The 18,535-nt window shown below is 38.1% G+C and overlaps 2 protein-coding genes across 5 annotated transcripts in view; one reads left to right on the top strand and one right to left on the bottom strand.

The window, feature by feature from the left end:
* Nucleotides 1–18,535, bottom strand: part of LOC127516505 (uncharacterized) — a 263,532-nt gene that overhangs the window by 86,011 nt on the left and 158,986 nt on the right. The gene's annotated exons all lie outside the window — the stretch shown is intronic.
* LOC127516507 (macrophage mannose receptor 1-like) overlaps nucleotides 1–18,535 on the top strand; it is a 77,127-nt gene that overhangs the window by 38,540 nt on the left and 20,052 nt on the right. Inside the window, exons 1-3 of one of the 3 annotated variants that reach the window (XM_051901252.1) lie at nucleotides 9,683–10,192; nucleotides 10,364–10,402; nucleotides 10,495–10,851. The exons of the other annotated variants lie outside the window; for them this stretch is intronic. Of the exons in view, the coding sequence (XP_051757212.1) occupies nucleotides 10,366–10,402; nucleotides 10,495–10,851 (394 nt within the window). The 5' untranslated portion in view covers nucleotides 9,683–10,192; nucleotides 10,364–10,365. Of the gene's footprint in view, nucleotides 1–9,682; nucleotides 10,193–10,363; nucleotides 10,403–10,494; nucleotides 10,852–18,535 lie in introns of those variants that run through there. 3 annotated transcript variants of the gene reach the window in all.

Raw genomic sequence — 18,535 nt, 5'->3', positions numbered from 1 at the left:
ATTTGGCTTAGTGTGCCCTTCTTCACCACACAGGTAACATATAGGAGGTTGTTTAGGAGCAAAATTTGATTTGGCTAAAGTGTGTTTTCCCATGTAGGGCTTACCAGACCCCTCCGCCTTCCTTTGCTGAAAGTGAGGCATGTCGGGAAAACGGCAGTCTTTAACAGGCTTCCAAGCCCACGGCTTATTCTTTCCTCTGGCTGCAACAAACACATCTGCCAAAGATGCTGCTTCCGCTGCCGTTTTGGGATCTCTTTCTCGAATCCACACCTGAAGTTCAGGGGACAACATTTTAAGATATTGCTCCAGAATGATAATTTCACTCACCTCCCCCACTGTTTTCCTCTTAGGCTGGATCCACTTTCCAAAGAGTTCTTTGAGCCGGTTGTAAAGCTCCTTTGGACTCTCAGTTGGCTCTACTGTTAAGGAACGGAACTTTTGTCGATAAGTTTCAGCATTAACATCATATTTCTTTAAAATAGCATACTTCACTTTGTCATAATCAGTAGACTCGTTCAGATCCATGTTAACATAAGCTGCTCTTGCTTTACCAGTCAGCAAAGGGATTAAATGCCAAACCCAATCAGTTTTAGTCCACCTACAAGCAACTGCAATCCTTTCAAAAGTAACAAGGAAGTGCTCTACATCATCAGTGTCACTCAACTTTTCCAATCGAGGTATCTGAGATAATGGCGGACCTATATTGTCCTCAACCTGATTAAAACTTTGATGAGCTGAAGCCACTGAATGTCTGTCGGAATCTAAAGGATCCCCATCGGGCCTTTCCTGGGCCTCCCGGCCAACATCAGATAAGTGAAGATTAGGAGAAGTGCGTGCTTGGACCTCCATTTGCAAAAGACTGAACTGGTGCTGGAGGGCCTTAAACCGTCGCTCCTGATCTACCTGCTCCTGCTGTCTTGCAGTCTCCCGGCCTTCCATCCTGGCCATATGGGCTCGAAGCAGATTGGCCAACTCAGTCACTGAAACTTCTGTCTCCTGTTGCCTTGCCTCCTTCAACTCCTTCTGCCACATTCTGATCCTCCTCACCCCTTTCTTCCTCTTGCTGAAAGGGTGGAGCTTTAGGCATATTTTTCTTTAAGGTACGACTCATGATAACAGGGAAAAAAAAACAGCCAAAAGGGGCAAAAGAAAAACAAACCAACTTAGTGTCCTTGACTGACTGAATTCATCCCACCGCTGCCACCATATGTGAGGGACCGGGAAGCCAAGGACAAGGAACACCAGCTATTTACTAGAAAAATGGGTTTTTTATTTGAACCCAAAAAAAGAAAATCAACTTTATAAACTCAAACCGGGCAACTTCAGCGAATGGAAAATCCGGGCGGAACCAATAGCGCTTAAATGCCCTGTTCTGGCCGGACTCCAATTTTCGTGACACCAGGATGCAGCCGCAGCAGACCATGTTGAAAGATCGCCACATGTCAACGGTAAACTTAAACTCAAAATCTAGAAACAAATATAAATAACAGATACAATGCAACTAATTTGTGTGCACTCCAAATCAGCAGCAATGTATATAAAAATATGTTATAAATGTAATTATATGCAAACCAAATAAAGAATGAACGAATATTGTTTGTTTTGTGTAGTTATTAAAAGCAATTATACTGAAACCAAAATGTGAACAAATAAGATAAACAAAAATTAACCTTAAATGTATAAACAGGTCTTCCATGTAAACGTGTACATGAATGCTTGCATGTAACTGTGTGTGTGCACGTGTGTGCGACAATACATTCACATTACCGCTCTCGTGCGGCCACGCCTCGGGCCGTCACACCTGTCCAGGGTCCTGTTTTACGTTAATAGGGGCAAGAGAGCCTCACGTCGTGAGCGTGCTGGTGAGACGTATAAGGTGCTCAGAGTCTTGAAACAGTGGGACAAATTAAAGTTACTCGATGGTGTGCTGTATCGCGTAAGCAAAGATAACCTGACAGGGAAGAAACGGTTGCAGTACATTGTCCCATCTTCTTTAATTACGCAGGTGATGACAGGCGTTCACGACGAAGCAGGGCACCAGGGCCAAGGTAGAACTATGCACCTGGCCAGACAAAGGTTCTTTTGGGTCGGGTTGGAACAAGACGTTCGTAGGTACGTTAAGTGTTGTAAGCGCTGCGTCGTCAGTAAAATGCTCGAGCCCGAAGGCAGAGCCCCATTAGAGAGCGTGAAAACATCAAGTCCGATGGAGCTAGTATGCATCGATTTTTGGACAGCAGAAAGCTCAAAAGGTCGTAATGTGGATGTGCTGGTCGTGACTGACCATTTTTCTCGTATGTCTCATGCTTTCCCGTGTCGAGACCAGTCCGCAAGGCAGGTAGCACAACAATTGTGGGATTGTTATTTTTGTGTATACGGTTTTCCCGACAGGATCCACTCGGATCAGGGGACCAACTTTGAGAGCCAACTGATCCGAGAGTTGCTGCAGGTTGCTGGAGTAAAAAAGTCACGAACAATTGCTTATCATCCAATGGGAAATGGAAGCGTTGAACGGTTCAACAGAACCTTGGGCAACATGATCAGAGCACTCCCGCCAAGGTCCAAAGAAAAGTGGTCACAGTTGCTTCAGACCCTAACCTTTGCGTATAACTGTACCGCTCACGAGTCCACCGGCTACGCTCCCTTTTTCTTAATGTTTGGTAGGATCCCAAAGCTGCCCGTAGATGTAATGTTCGGCAACATCGAGAGAGACTGTGACGTTGTTGATTACGACAAATACGTAAAGAGATTGAAAGCTAACCTGAAAGAGGCATTTACTGTTGCTCAGAAGAACCTAGATTCCAGTCAACAACGAGTTGTACAACCAAAAGACGAAGGGTCGTAACATTGAGCTGGGTGATCAAGTTCTGCTGGCCAACAAAGGTGAACGTGGGAAGAGAAAACTGGCAGACAGGTGGGAGTCCACGCCCTATAGGGTAGTTGCGTTGAACCCCCAGTGCCACATTTACCGCGTACGTAACACCAGGACGGGTCAGGAGAAAACTGTTCACCGCAATTTGTTGTTACAAGCGAATTTCCTGCCACTTGAGTTGGAAGAACCTGAATTATCTGAGTATAGTGGCAAATCTGTCCTTAGCAGTAGAAGTGTGTCCGTGGATGATGTTGGTCCTGCATCTGAGTTGTGTTCAAGTGGTCGTGTGGTCCTTGTGTGTGTGTGAGAGAGAGTGACCGGTCCAGACACGCTACACTCGCACCATGGTGGATTCGCTATTTACATGGCGGAATTTCCAAGCGAAAAAACTGAACACTTCTCTAGCGAGGAAACGGATCTGCTCGTGCACGAGGTTAAAGCGTGAGCAGACCATCTACGGGAAAAGCCTGATTCCACCAAAGCATTTTTATCTTTATGCACACAACAATAATCTTTTACATTGTAATCCTTTTATTTTTATATTTGGCGTGTTTGTGTGCTGCTGTGCGTCTCTGTGTGTGTAACAAGCAGAGTGTATGCACGACTATAGGCGCATATTACTAACGCGCTCTTTAAATAACAAAACAAATATTGAGGCATTGACTTTAGAGCAGGTTTCAGTTGGTCAATGGTACAGTTGTTTTCATTTGCCTCAAAATAGTAACGGGCCAACAATGCACCTGAACACACCTCGTTTCCAGACCAGCACACCCATGGGTGCACAGATGGGCGTGAGTGCATTTGCTATTTAAACAACGTGGCGCAGGACGTGAAAATGATAACCGCATCGGGTTGAAACTAGCAAAAAACACTTGTGTTGCGCCTGGTGCCGCATTGCGCCGGTGTATGATAGCGCTATATAGCTGTGTCTCATTTCGGAGGCTGTGTCCTCCGGAGGTCGCATTTGAAGGCTGCATACGTCATCAAGGCGGTTCCATTAAAAAAAAGCAACTGTTAGATTGCAAAGTAAGAAAGGAATTACAGTATTTTACACCTCACAAGGAATAGAAGTAAATTTTATTTCGGTTACTTAAATAAGTCATCTTGATGATGTATGCAGCCTTCAAATGCAACCTCGGGAGGACGCAGCCTCCGAAATGAAATATCTGCATTGTTTTAAGGGTAGGTTTAGGGTAGGGGTGGTAATGACATTAATAAAGCCTCAAACCACATTAATATGATGCTGGTAGCTAACAGCGGAAACATCTTAAAATACTCTGTCATGTTTGGTCATAGATAAGTGTAAGACATCATTATAAGTGTCTACTTTTATTTGTGTACACACACAATAACAACAAAACTTTGTGCTTTTGTAAAATAAAGAAAACAAACAGGGTGTGCTCTCTGCCATCTCAGTCTCTGTGAACTTCTTTCTGAAATGCGTCACAAAAATGAACCGAAACTCAGTGAATACTTTCCACACAGTCATGAGAGATATGTCTTGATAAGCTTGAAGTGTCTAATTTTAAATTAAGTCATATCAAAAACAAATATTCTCTGTTTATGTAATCCATATTAAACCAACGAGAGTTTCTCCCGTCTCTACTCATTATCTGTAACGTGGCCACACCCACACACAGCGCAGTTTAGAAGAAGACGCGAGAGGAATAAGCCTTGGATTTACCTCAGAAGAAGAATCTGATGCTACGTGCATCTTGATCCAGCAGAGGATATCATTTCTGTGAGTAAGTCTTGTATCTTTCTTACATTAGTTAATGTGTTTTTGTTGTACACATTTTACTAGGCAGACTTTTACCAAACTATATTACTAGACTAAAATGTGTGAAATCGAGTGAAACATGTTGAAATATGAAATATATAGGCAGGTAGGCAACCTTTCATGTCTAAATAAATCTAAATGTCTTACGATATGAGACTGTTTGATATAACACATCAAACATTGTTCAAAGAATATTCTTTATAATATAATATAAAACACAGATCGATAAAAAAATAATATGATTATATATATTATATTATATATTTACTCGACTACAGATGTCAATGTAGCATATGATGTCTTCCTGCACAGACTTATTGAGTAGTATAATATGAACTGTCCCATGCAAAAAGTCAGGGTAAAGGAGGATTATAAGACAAAGCCATGGATTACTAAAGGAATAGAAAATGCGTGTAAAAAGAAAAACATATTATATAAACAATTTATAAAAAATAGGACAAAAGAGGCAGAAAATAAATATAAGAAATACAAAAACAAACCAGTTATGATAATATTCCTTTTTACTATTTCGGATTATACTAAGTTACTAGATCAATTAAGACAAAATATGTTAAAGACATGAAAAGTGTTAAACAATTTAATTAAAAAAACAAATGCCAAACAAGATTGTCCAAGTTATTTCAAAAGGGATGACATTTTTTTTTAGAAATTCAAAAGACATAGCAAATGAATTTAATGAATACTTTGCTAATGTGGGTAATAAGTTAGCAAATGACATAAAAGAGTCTAATTACAAGAATAATCGAGTTAATATAAATATGTTTTCAATGTTTGTATCAGAAGTGAAGAAAAAAGAAATACTTCAAATTGTGAAAGGTTTTAGAAATAAAAAGTCACAAGATTGGACAGATATTGACATGTTATTAGTTAAAAACACTATTGAGTGTATTGCCGAACCATTAACTTATATATTCAACCAATCTTTTAAAACGGGTGTATACCCAAATAATATGAAAATGGCAAAAATTATACCAATTTTCAAAAGTGGAGACTGTCATTTATTTTGTAATTATAGGCCTATCTCACTGCTATCTCAATTTTCTAAGATATTAGAAAAACTTTTTGTTAAAAGAATGGATAATTTTATAGAAAAATATAACTTACTGCAGGAGGAACAATATAGTTTTAGGGCAGGCAGATCTACCTCAATGGCAGTAATGCAATTAGTTGATATTGCTTCTTCAATAGACAATAAAAAATATGCAGTGGGCTTTCGACACTATTAATCATAAAATATTACTGAATAAGTTGGAAAAGTATGGCTTTAGAGGGACTGCTTATTCTTGGTTAGAGAGTTATCTTGACAATCGGTACCAGTATGTACACTTTAATAATGAAAACTCTGAAATGTGTAGGGTGACATGTGGGGTGCCCCAGGGGTCGTTGATGGGTCCTAAATTGTTTATTTTATATATAAATGACCTTTGTAAAGTGTCTGATTTGCTAAAGTGTGTCTTATATGCGGACGACACAACTTTATACTGTTCTGGTGAGAATTTGCACCAGCTTCTCACAAATGTATCGAGAGAACTATTTCAAATTAAACTGTGGTTTGATGCAAACAAACTATCTTTAAATATTACCAAAACCATATATATTATATTTGGTAATCGACATATACATAATATTACAAACTTAAAGATTGATGATGTGGTTTTGGAAAGAGTAATGGAAATAAAATTTCTAGGAGTAATAATAGATCGTAAATTATTCTGGAAACCACACATAACACATGTATTGTCAAAAATGTCAAGAACTATTGCTATATTACATAAAATCAAGTATTTCCTAAACAAATTTACATTGTATATTTTGTATTGTTCTCTCTTAGTACCATATATGACCTATTGCATTGAAATTTAGGAGCATAGCTATAAGTCAAATACAAAATCTATGTTTGCAAAAAAAAAGCAATTAGGATTGTTAATTATTCCTCATTTAATGAATCAACTAAATTAACATTTCTTAAATTTAAAGCACTAAAATTTTACAACTTAGTCTTAACACAGCTTTGTTCGTGTACAAAGTTAAAAAAACTAATTATGCCAGCAAATATATTGTGTTTGTTTGAAATTAAGGAAGGTAAATATGATTTAAGAGGAAAGGATATGTTTAAAAAACCAGTGGTCAGAACTAATGTAAAAAAGAATTGTATTTCTGTTCAAGGGGTCAATTTGTGGAACGGTCTAAATGACGAACTTAAGAGAAGTAACACTATTTTTCAGTTTAAAAAAATGTTCAAATCCAAAATATATATGAATTATAAGATGGAAGCTTAAGTTGTGTATTGTAATGTGTAAAAAAATGTTGTAAATTGTAATGATGGAATTGTACATCTAATATCAGTTGGAGGGTATGTGACGCTGTAATAAGGGTAGGTGTAATAAGCCATGGCTTCAGCCTACACCTTTTTAGTTGATTCTGTTTATATTTTTATGTAAGTAAATCATACATTCATATGTTATGCAACCGAAATAAACATTTTTCATTCGTTCATTATATGATGTTTGGCGGACAGGGACTAAAAAGTGGCCCTGGACTTTCTAGCACAGAGCAGCCCACGGTATCTGATCCACAACACATTAAACAACACATCAGCTCATTTTGCACAGCAATATTTAACACCATTTACTAACTTAAAAATATAACAATAAAGAAATATAAATTATATTTAAAATTTTTAACTGAAATACATTATTTTTTGTGCTTATTAAAATAAATAAATAAGAATAATAAGCCCTCAGCAATCAGTGATGATGAGGCCAGGCAGTGCGTTCTGGGAAATGTAGTCCATGTGTGAATGGCAATGAACAAGAGGGGAGTGCCCTCATATACACAGCCGACTCACCTAGTTACCTCTACAGTTTTCTGCATCCTTCTACCACCCGACTCCTCTCTCTCGGCTGGTTCCTATTCCCAGGATACGGGGGAATAACTCTGGGTTTGGGCTAAACTCTGAGCTCGGAGCCCTCGATCCCCTTGGGCAGCATATACACTTATTTTGCTCTTTTACTCTATTAAATCATTTGGAAGTGTGAACTCGTGAAAACAACGGCCACAGGTAATCAGACTTTATTTTCTTTTTTTATTTCAATGATGTATTTTTGCCACTTTCTATTATGAGAGGACAGTGAGTAGACAGAAAGCGAAGTGGAAGAGAGAAAGGGGGGCGGGATCTATTAATTTAAATATTTAAAGCAGTTATGAAGAAAAGGCTCAGAATCTCTCTTGTTTTAGGATGATTCTGGAAAAAAGTGCCTGCTGGGGGTTGTGACTCCCTTGCAGACCAAAATAAATAAATAAAAATTAAAAATAAATAAATACAAGTGATGCAAATTAATGGAAATGCACTGCTGCAACTGTGATTTGTCTTCATGGATGAGATGTTGGGAGAGAAATATTCCAGTGCTTATTTTAAATATTATGATATTGTCACAGTTAACTCTCATGAGAAATAAACTAAGTTAACTAATTGTTGCTAGCTAGATAAAATAAACATTTTTTATTTGACCTGCTATGGTCTTGTCTCAGCTTGAGATACATCACCTGCCTTTTTCATTCATTCAAACAAAAAAACAAACAAACAAATTAATAAATTATTTTCTGGCACCATCTTTGTATGTGAAAGTCTGTCAGAAACGTCTGAGGAAGATCAATATCAACAAGGCATCAGGACCTGACAGGGTTTCGGGCCGCACACTGAGAACATGTGCGGATCAGCTGGCGGGAGTGTTCACAAGTATCTTCAATCTCTCATTACAATTGGCTATCGTTCCTACTTGTCTGAAGTCTACCACTATTATCCCTGTCCCTAAAGGAGCTGTGGTGGAATGTTTGAACGACTTTTGTCCAATTGCCCTGACTCCTGTTATTATGAAGTGCTTTGAGAGACTTATATTGTCGCACGTCAAAGCTAGCATACCTAAGGATCTGGACAGGTTTATCGGGCGAACAGATCCACAGATGATGCAGTCTCAATCGCACTTCACACAGCTCTGACACATCTAGAGCACCACCATAGTTATGTTAGGATGCTGTTTATTGATTTTAGTTCTGCTTTTAATACTGTTATTCCTTATAAATTGGTATGTAAATTAAGCAATTTGGGAATAGATGCAGCACTTTGTTTATCGATTATGGACTTTCTTACAAATATTCTTCAGAATGTCAAAATCATCCTGAACACAGGTGTGCCACAGGGGTGTGTGTTTAGCCCAGCTTTATTCACTCTTTTTACCTATGACTGCACTCCAATCCATTCTTCTAATTCCATATTAAAGTTTTCTGATGACATTACCATTGTGGGCCTTATTTCAGAAAATCAAGAGATGGCTTATAGGGAGGAGTTTTTAATGTTGAAGGACATTTAATACAAGCTCTATAACACTTTTTATATAATGTGCAATCTACTTTGAGTGATTCTTTTTATATACTTTTAGAGATTCTTTCTAATGTGTATGCCTATATTTAATGAGTAAATGTCTAAATTTGTCTTGAGAGTTGCCATCCTAAATTTCGTTGTACTTGTACTGGTACAATGACAATAAAGTATCTTACTCTTAATCTTACTTACTCTCAGCTGTTTCCTGATGGCAGCTGTCACAGTTGCTAGGCGACAGCAGCAGTGGGCGTGAACAGCTGGTGATGTAAACAGGAAATCATCTGTAGGTTATAGTGTCTCATTTAACAACACTCGCTTCGACCTTCATGGACTTTGAGGACGCATCCTCTGAACTGAGACACAGTTATAGTGTAACTTTCCTTTTGTTGAAATAAAACTAACAGATGAATAAGACTGGATGAAATATGAAATATGACTAGAACAAAAACACTCACTGTTTATCCTGTTTCACGTCAGAGATGTAAATATTCTCCACCCTGAACGTCTAAATGTGGCGTGGGCATAAGAAAATGAGTGATGAGGATGTGTTTACATGCAAATGTGTTCAAAGAAACGGTAAACAGCAGGAGTCAGAAATGAAACAAAATAAGAATTTTCACAAAGAGACAAATTCTAAAAAATGTAACAGTTTTAATGTCTGCATTCCAGCCAATCACAATCAAGTATTTAGAGGAAATAAGCTACCCAACTGTCTAGCTACCCATATTCTTTAAAATATCTTCTTTTGTGTTCAACAGAAATAATGAATTCATACAGATTTGGAAGCACTTGAGGGTGAGTAATTGATGACAATATTTTTTTTGGGTGAACAATCCCTTTAATGCAGGCTGAGTCTTGATCTCATCTCTGTTGTGAATGTCTCCTCACCACCACTAGGGGTCTCTGCGCTCAGAAGAAATATGAGTGCAAAAAAAGTTTTTCTCCCTTTCTATATGCAAATAAGGGGAAAGAGTTGGACTAATACACAAATATAGGGGAAGTGAATATGATATAGGGGTTTTCAGAGTAATAAACAAATGATGTGATGATGAATGAGGGATGAGAGCAGATATAATGATCACACTGTTTAAAGCTGCAGACAGAAACATCAGACTCAGGACAGAAACACACGACCTCTAAAGTAAGAACAACTCACATGTTCATTCTTCAAACACAACTAGACTTTGAGATGTTAATATTGTCTGAATGATTGTGAATTGTGTTGTTCTGCTATTTTTTTAAATCACATGATCATGTTTATTTCAAGATGAATATGGGATTATCTGAGTTTTTCAATGTGTTTCTTCCTCAGAAATGGAGCAAACTCTATATTTCATTCTTCTTCTCATTGGTGAGTGTGTTTGTTGTTTTATTTATGGTTTATAGTTTCATCAGGTTTGACTCTGTTATGAAAAGCATTAAATCAAACCCTCTCTTTCACAGCTCTCTGCTCCGTATCTGAATGTGTTCAGCGTCAGTATCACTTTATAAACGTGATGAAGAACTGGACTGAAGCTCAGAGATACTGCAGAGAGAATTACACAGATCTGGCCACCGTTGACAACATGAACGACATGATCGAGCTGAACAAGAGTGTGAATAATGAACGTGTCTGGATTGGGCTGCAGAGGACGGGTGTTGATAAATGGCAGTGGTCTTCAGGTGATCCTGCGCTCTATCTGAACTGGGCTCCTGGACAACCTGATGGCGGAGCTGAGTGTGTTATGATGAGAAATGGACAATGGCATGATGGGTCATGTAGTAACAGCCTGACTTTCATCTGCAGTTCATCTAACAACAGTAAGTTCAGTTTCCTACAATGACATCAAACATTCATTTATAGAAAGATACTCTGTATACTGTACAACATTTTAATGCAATACTAAATACTGATACTTTTTAATCTGGTCATAAATATATATTTGTCCACTTTCAACGTCTGTGTAGAAAATAAACCGATATTGAACGAATGTTGATCTTTTGTTGTTGATAACTGTGGGAATCTGACATTAGAGATCATAGAGAATTATATTTTCAGCAAACTTTATACTGTAAATGATAAATTCAAAAATATCAAACCATTGTTTTGACCAACATAAATTATAATAAATTATATTAAATTAATGAACGCATAAAATTTTAACATTTAATAGACATAAAAGAACTTGCTCCATCTTGATATTTATGAACAAAATAGAATTATTGTGTTACTGTAAAAATTATGTGTGATCGACTTAAAACATATGATAACAATATTACACATGATATTTGAGTAGTTTTTATAGCTTGATTTCTGTAATGGAATCTAGATGAATAAATCATGTAAAATCTCCTAAATTATTTAGTCTATGATACAATGATTATAATATTTTTAGTGCTTCTTTATTTTAATTTGACTGTCAGTTTTGATTTTGAGTGAATATAAACTATCTGTTTGTATTTGACTTTGAGTCGTGTTGTTCAATTAAAAGACTGTATTCTGCACAGAACAAGTAGAAACACACTTGTTACTGTACTTACATTAGCAAAGATATTGATCAAAACAACAAGCTTCATAGTATTAGTACATGCAGTTATTCACAACTGAACCATAATCTCTACTCTTCTGAACAATAATGATCAAAACTTCAATAACAGAAACTCTTTCAAACGTCAAACATAACTGAACATTAAACATTAACAGCACACACACACACACACACACACACACACACACACACACACACACACACACACACACACACACACACACAACACACACACACACACACAAACACACATTTAGAGACTTATGTTAGATGGTATTAATCACGATTAATCGATTTGACAGCACTAATTTAAATGTGTAATTTATTTGCATTAGCATACATTAATATAAACATTTATTTAAATATATAATATATTTTTACATTTAAAGTAATTTGCATTAGTATATTTAAAAAGTATGATTTAATACATTTAAATATGTTAATGGGAGTGAATTTAAATGTATAATTATAAAAACTTTGAAGACAAACTTTAATTTGGCTTGAAAAAGCCTCGCCAGAAAGTTTGAAATAGTTTTAAAATCTTGAATCTTGAAATAGTTTAAGTTTTAGTTTGAATGGATGAATCGATACAGACAGACAGACAGGGTTAGGGTGCTCAGGGTGGTTGCTAGGGTACTCTGAGTGGTTGTGAGGGTACTTGGGTTGTTGCTAAGGTGTTACTATGTGGTTGCTAGGGTACTTAGGGTGGTTGCTATGGTTTTGCTATGCGGTTGCTAAGGTACTTGGGGTTGTTGCTAAGGTGTTACTATGTGGTTGCTAGGGTACTTGGGGTGGTTGCTATGGTTTTGCTATGCGGTTGCTAAGGTACTTGGGGTTGTTGCTAAGGTGTTACTATGTGGTTGCTAGGGTACTTGGGGTGGTTGCCCTGCAGTTGCTGGGGTACTTGTGGGTGCTAGGGCACTCCAAGTGGTTGCTAAGGTGGTGCTATGTGGTTGCTAGGGTAGTCTGGGTGATTGCTAGGGTGTTGCTATGCAGTTGCTAAGGTACACTGAGTGGTTGCTAAGGAATTCTGGGTGGTTGCTATGGTGTCACTATGCGGTTGCAAGGGTATTCTGGGTAGTTGCTAGGGTTGTTGGTAGGCTGTTGCTAGAGTACTAAGGGGTTGCTATGGTTTTGCCATGCGGTACAGTGTTTAAGATAGATAGATAGATAGATAGAGAGTTACGGCCCATTCTATTAAGAAAATGGGCTGACGTGAGTTTGGTGGATAACGGGGAAACCGACTCCAGCCGACAGATCACCACAGACATCAAAATAAGATCCACAAATGATTTATTAAAGTGGAATAAAGAAAATTAAATAAAGGAGCCACAACTTCAGGGTGCCCCAAGGCCAAAACAACAAACAAAATAACATACAAATAAAACATGAATAAATGTCCTAACAAAAGAAAACAAAAATACAATCAACTTCCCTAACTCCCTAAAATAAACAAATCGCAAACAAAGTCAAAATAAATGGCAGGACACCCCTACGCTCCTAAAGCATAAACAGAAACTTAGTTAAATCACTTCACAACAAAAACGGGAACGGTTTACAAAAAACAAGTGGTTCGAGATCTGCCGATGGGAGAAGGAATCCGGAGCTCCTCACACCAGCAGACCATCGCCAGAATGAGCTCGCCATCTTCCAAGAGCGCCGCCCTTTTAAACGGAGCAGCCGCAGGAACAGCCAATGACGTTCTGTCTACAGCAACCAATCCCTGCACAGACATTTAAAGAAAGAAAAAAAACTTCACACAAAACCAAACAAGACAGATGCCGAATATCGTAACACCCCCACACAGAAAGAAAAATCAATACAAATTGATTTTAAACTAAACTAAAAGAGCGAGATAAGGCATCTGCTAATACATTGTCCTTGCCCTTTTTATAACGAATCTCAAGATTAAAATCTTGAATAAACAAGGACCAACGCATAATTCGCTGATTTGTATTGCGCATTCGAGACAAAAATACCAGTGGATTGTGATCAGTAAAGATGAGCAAAGGGATAGAACTTGAGCCCACGTACACTTCAAAATGTTGTAACGCCAATAATAAAGCAAGAGCTTCTTTTTCGATAACACTATAGTGTAACTGATGTTTCAGAAACTTTTTTGAGAAGTACACTACGGGATGCTCAACTCCGTGAACGTCATCTTGCAAAAGAACTGCTCCGGCTCCAGTGGCACTAGCATCAATGTCAAGTTTAAACACACGTGAGTAATCTGGTGCAGATAACACTGGAGTACTACACAACAAACTTTTCACAGCTTCAAAGGCATGTTGACAGTCATTAGACCATAAGAATTTTGTGAGGCACAGAGAAGATTAGTTAACGGTAGAGCCACATCAGAGAAATTTCGGCAGAACGCTCTATAATAGCCTGCCATTCCTAAAAAACGGCGAAGATCACACTTGGTTTGAGGTACAGAAAAATCAACAATTGCTTGTACTTTCTGAGCAACAGGATGCACTTGTCCTTGTCCAACTCGCTTTCCCAAATACATGACAGTTGCCTTGACAAATTCACGCTTAGCCAAGTTCAACGTGAGGGAAGCGTTAAGCAAACGTGTGAAAACAGTGGATAGAGTGTCTATATGTTCCTTCCAGCTAGATGAATACACCACAATGTCATCCAAGTAAGCTTTACAGTTCTTAACATCAGCCAATATGGTGTTCATTAAGTGCTGGAACGTTGCTGGTGCGTTCCAAAGCCCGAAAGCCATCACAGTATAATTTAGAAAATTGTCTGGGGTGACAAAAGCAGAGATTTCGGCTGCACGGTCAGTTAAGGGAACTTGCCAATATCCCTTTAAAAGATCGAGCTTTGTAACAAACTGAGCCGATCCCACATTATCCACACAATCTTCCATTAACGGTAAAGGAAATGAATCAGGCTTTGTGATCGCATTTACCTTACGGTAATCCGTACAGAATCGATGGGTACCATCCAGTTTCGGAACAAGTAAACAGGGCGAGCTCCAAGCACTTTCGCTCCACCACATAAGGTCCAGAAAACTTTGCTTGCAGAGCAGAGCCGTGGAGTGGTAATAGAACTAAAACTTTGTCTCCCTTCACGAAAGAACGTGCAACTGCATTTTTATCAAAACACTCCATCTTCACCTGAGCTGACTGAGCAAGCTCTCGAGCTTTATGCAAGCGTTCTCTGAACGAACTAACATAATCTAAAAGGTTACAAGTGGGCTTTTCTTCAGACAACCAGTTCTCTTTTAGCAGTTTAAGTGGACCACGCACCGCATGCCCAAAAACTAACTCCGCGGGACTAAATCCCAGAGAATCCTGAACACTTTCCCGCACAGTGAACAACAGCAATGGTAACCCTTCGTCCCACTCTTTTTCTGAATCAACACAGTAAATACGTAACATAGTCTTCAATGTTTGATGGAATCGTTCCAGTGCCCCCTGAGATTCAGGGTGATAGGCACTGGAAACAACATGTTTAACATGCAACTGAGACAGAACTTGATTGAACAACCGGGACATAAAATTCGTTTCCTGGTCTGTCTGAACAACCCTCGGAAGTCCAAAAGTAGAGAAGAATGCAGTTAGGGCTTTCACAATTGCTTTAGCTCTCAACGAACAAAGTGGGATTGCTTCGGGGTAATGAGTTGCTGCGCACATAAGCGTAAGCAAATAAGTATGCCCTGCTTTTGTTTTCGGTAGAGGCCCCACACAATCTAATATGATGCGCTCAAATGGTTCTCCGATAGCAGGAATCGGCTTGAGAGGTGCTGGAGAAATAACCTGGTTAGGCTTCCCAACCATTTGACAAACATGGCATGATCTGCAGTATTTTGTAACATCTGACTTAATCTTGGGCCAAAAGAAATGACGCAGAACACGATAAAGAGTTTTAGCCACACCTAAATGGCCAGCCACGTTATCATGCACCACACTTAACACTTGTTCTCGAAAACATTTGGGAACAACTACTTGGTACAATGTATCCCAACCTGAATTATCCGACACTGAAGGTGTCCATTTCCGCATTAACATTCCATCCTCAAAGTAATAACCAATTAGCTTACTTACAATTTCTTTTTTATTTATGGCAGACTCTCGACAGAATTCAAGTGACTGGTCTTGCTTTTGCTCGGCTGCCAATAACATACGATCTACAGATAGTAACATATCAGCGCAATCAAATTCAGCACCACTGCTAACGGACAGCGGCATAGATGGGGACATCTCAGGTTGGTGATGCTTAACGGACCAGCCTGGTCTCATTGTTAATACGTAGGTATTAATACGTAACTTTCAAAGACACAAAACGTACATTTTTGTACGTTTAGAAGGTGCTAAAACGTACAATATTGACGTAATTATGGCACTAAAACGTAAAAATACTTATACTACGAAAAAATACTACGAATCTTTCATGTCATAAATATATATGTATAATTTCCATTTTATCATTTTGTAGATAAATGTAAGATCCCTAATCCCCATCCCTAACCTAAACCTACCCATTTTATACAGAATGTTAAAAGAATAAAACATAAAGAACAGAAATGTGTAGGAAAATGACAATTTTAGTGAAAATATAACATTAAAACGATATTTTGAGCCACTAATCCTACATCTACCCCTAAACCTACCCATAACCATTTCTTTAAACTACCTACTGTCATAAATAAAAGAATGACAGACAAACAAGCGTAATCACAATAATTTATTTTTTGCGAAAATGTCAAAAGTGGTATCAAAAGTAGTTGTGTGATGATGAGTTCCAGTCACAGTCCTCTCTGGCGGTAGGGTACAGAGCAGAATTTAATTTATTAATCCATGAAAATATGATAAATCCGGCTTCTCTCCGTGAAGGCGCGCACTCATTTCAAATGACAAGCCACTGAAACACGGCATGTCGCAATCTTTGACGAAGCAGGTGAGAACCAATGAGCGTTTGATATCAGTGCCGTAAACCATGTCGTAACGCTTCTCGAGGGTGGCGCTACTTTCAAATTTGAATCATAACGAGCGCGAGCTTTGACTTTGACGGTTGCTTTTGCTGAGAATGAAGATGAAGATCGATGGATAAAGGGCTGAATTTGGATCTGTTCCTTACAAACATATGGATTCTAAAGATTTGGAGTACAGCGAACAAATAAAATGGATGTGATTTGTGAATTTATGTTGTATCTTATGGTTGTATTGTCAGTCGCTGCGTAGGAGAAAACGCCTTCTGTGTCTCACAGCAAACAAACTAAATATTACAAAATGGTTAAACAATTACAGAAATTTTATTCATAAGGTTTCAAATTGTAGTCTTGTTTAACATTATGTAATCCTCCTAAACGAGCAGCACAAGTCACGAACAGAAATGTTATTTCATATTAAGTAGATGAGTAAACTGCTTTCAATAAATTCGACTAAAAACATCGTTAAATCATTAAAGCCACGATTTTAATATTAATACATGGGAATTCATATACATTCACACTTTACGTTACATGATTTACGTTTTTTTGCTGTTAATACGTAAGTATTTTTACGTTTTAGTGCTATAAATACGTCAATGTTGTACGTTTGTGTGTGTATGAAAACGTAAGTAAATGTACGTGTGGTAGAACCACAATTTACATAAAAATACACACGTTTTCTCATGAGATCACGTTGAACGGACACATCCGACTGTAATGTACCAGAATCAGTCACGTTTTCGTTAACAAGAAAACTATCAGAAAGATCAACTACGGCCGGAAATTTTTGAGACTAACACTGACAAATCTGCTTCTTCCTTACACACAGCGGAGGATTCATAAAGAGGATTTTCGATGACATCAGGGAGAGGGAAAACTTTCCCACCTGCTAAGTCATTTCCGATAATAAGAGTCACTGCATTTAGGCAATTGCGAAAGAACGGCCACTTTTACGAAATCAGTTACCCACTCAGATCGAATATATATTTTATGCAAGGGAACCTTTTCTACTCCCATTTCAATTCCTTGGACTAACACATCAAAACCACAATACGTTTTCTCCGAAAATGGCAACGCACTTCCTAAAATAAATGACTGCGCGGTACCAGTGTCACGCAACATGGTAACAGGCACTTGATCGTTTTGCAAATAAGTTAAAGAAATCATTCCCTGCCGAATGAAAGGTTCAAAAACTGTATCAATTTCTGGCTTCGACTGTTTGGTAACAATTCGTACAAAACCAACTCCTTTTGGTTTAGCCTTATTTTTCTTTTTCAAAATGGGACACGCCGCAATCAAATGGCCAGCTTCGTGACAATAAAAACACTCATGAACATCAGACTTTTACTCCAAAAGACCTTAGAAATAGACTAATGCATGGTATCGTAAAAGAACGTGCATAGTTAAAGCATCCTGGCAGAATTCGTTTAAGACCAAACATGCCAGGGTGCAAAAGACATAAAGACATAGATACAATCTTACACTCGCATATAAAGGTTTGGGGTATAATTCACACAACTATAGTCGTAACTTAATATTAAATACATGCTTAAAACTGGAATACAGGATTACATTTTAATCATATTTTAATGAATGTGACTTAAAGAGAGTCCTGGTATGTTACTCTGTGTGTGCGCGTAGGTGTATTGGAGTTTGACGACGTTTGGAATGCGGCCGCATGGCTCGCAGTAATTCGATCTGAGTTTACCATGATCGTTTGAAGTCACAAGGGAGAGAATCGGGGATCCATCGATGCGGCCATAAAATGTGTCAAGTGAGCTGTTGTCAGCCAGGCCGGAGCCAATGTGAGATTTACAAACAAAAGATCAAGAAGGTAACACTTTAACGAAGTTTACAGTTCACTTGCTCATCTGATCCTACACAGACGCTACAGCGTTAATACAAATTCGTCAGCAGCCTCAGCAAGAGTCAAAACTTTTTGCTCATTCAAGTACACCACAATTTTATCCGGTAACGAATTCTTAAACTCTTCAATCAAAACAAGTTCACG

Source organism: Ctenopharyngodon idella, chromosome 7 (assembly GCF_019924925.1).
Source record: "Ctenopharyngodon idella isolate HZGC_01 chromosome 7, HZGC01, whole genome shotgun sequence".
Lineage (NCBI taxonomy): Eukaryota > Metazoa > Chordata > Actinopteri > Cypriniformes > Xenocyprididae > Ctenopharyngodon > Ctenopharyngodon idella.
This window is presented reverse-complemented; position numbering and strand designations above follow the sequence as displayed.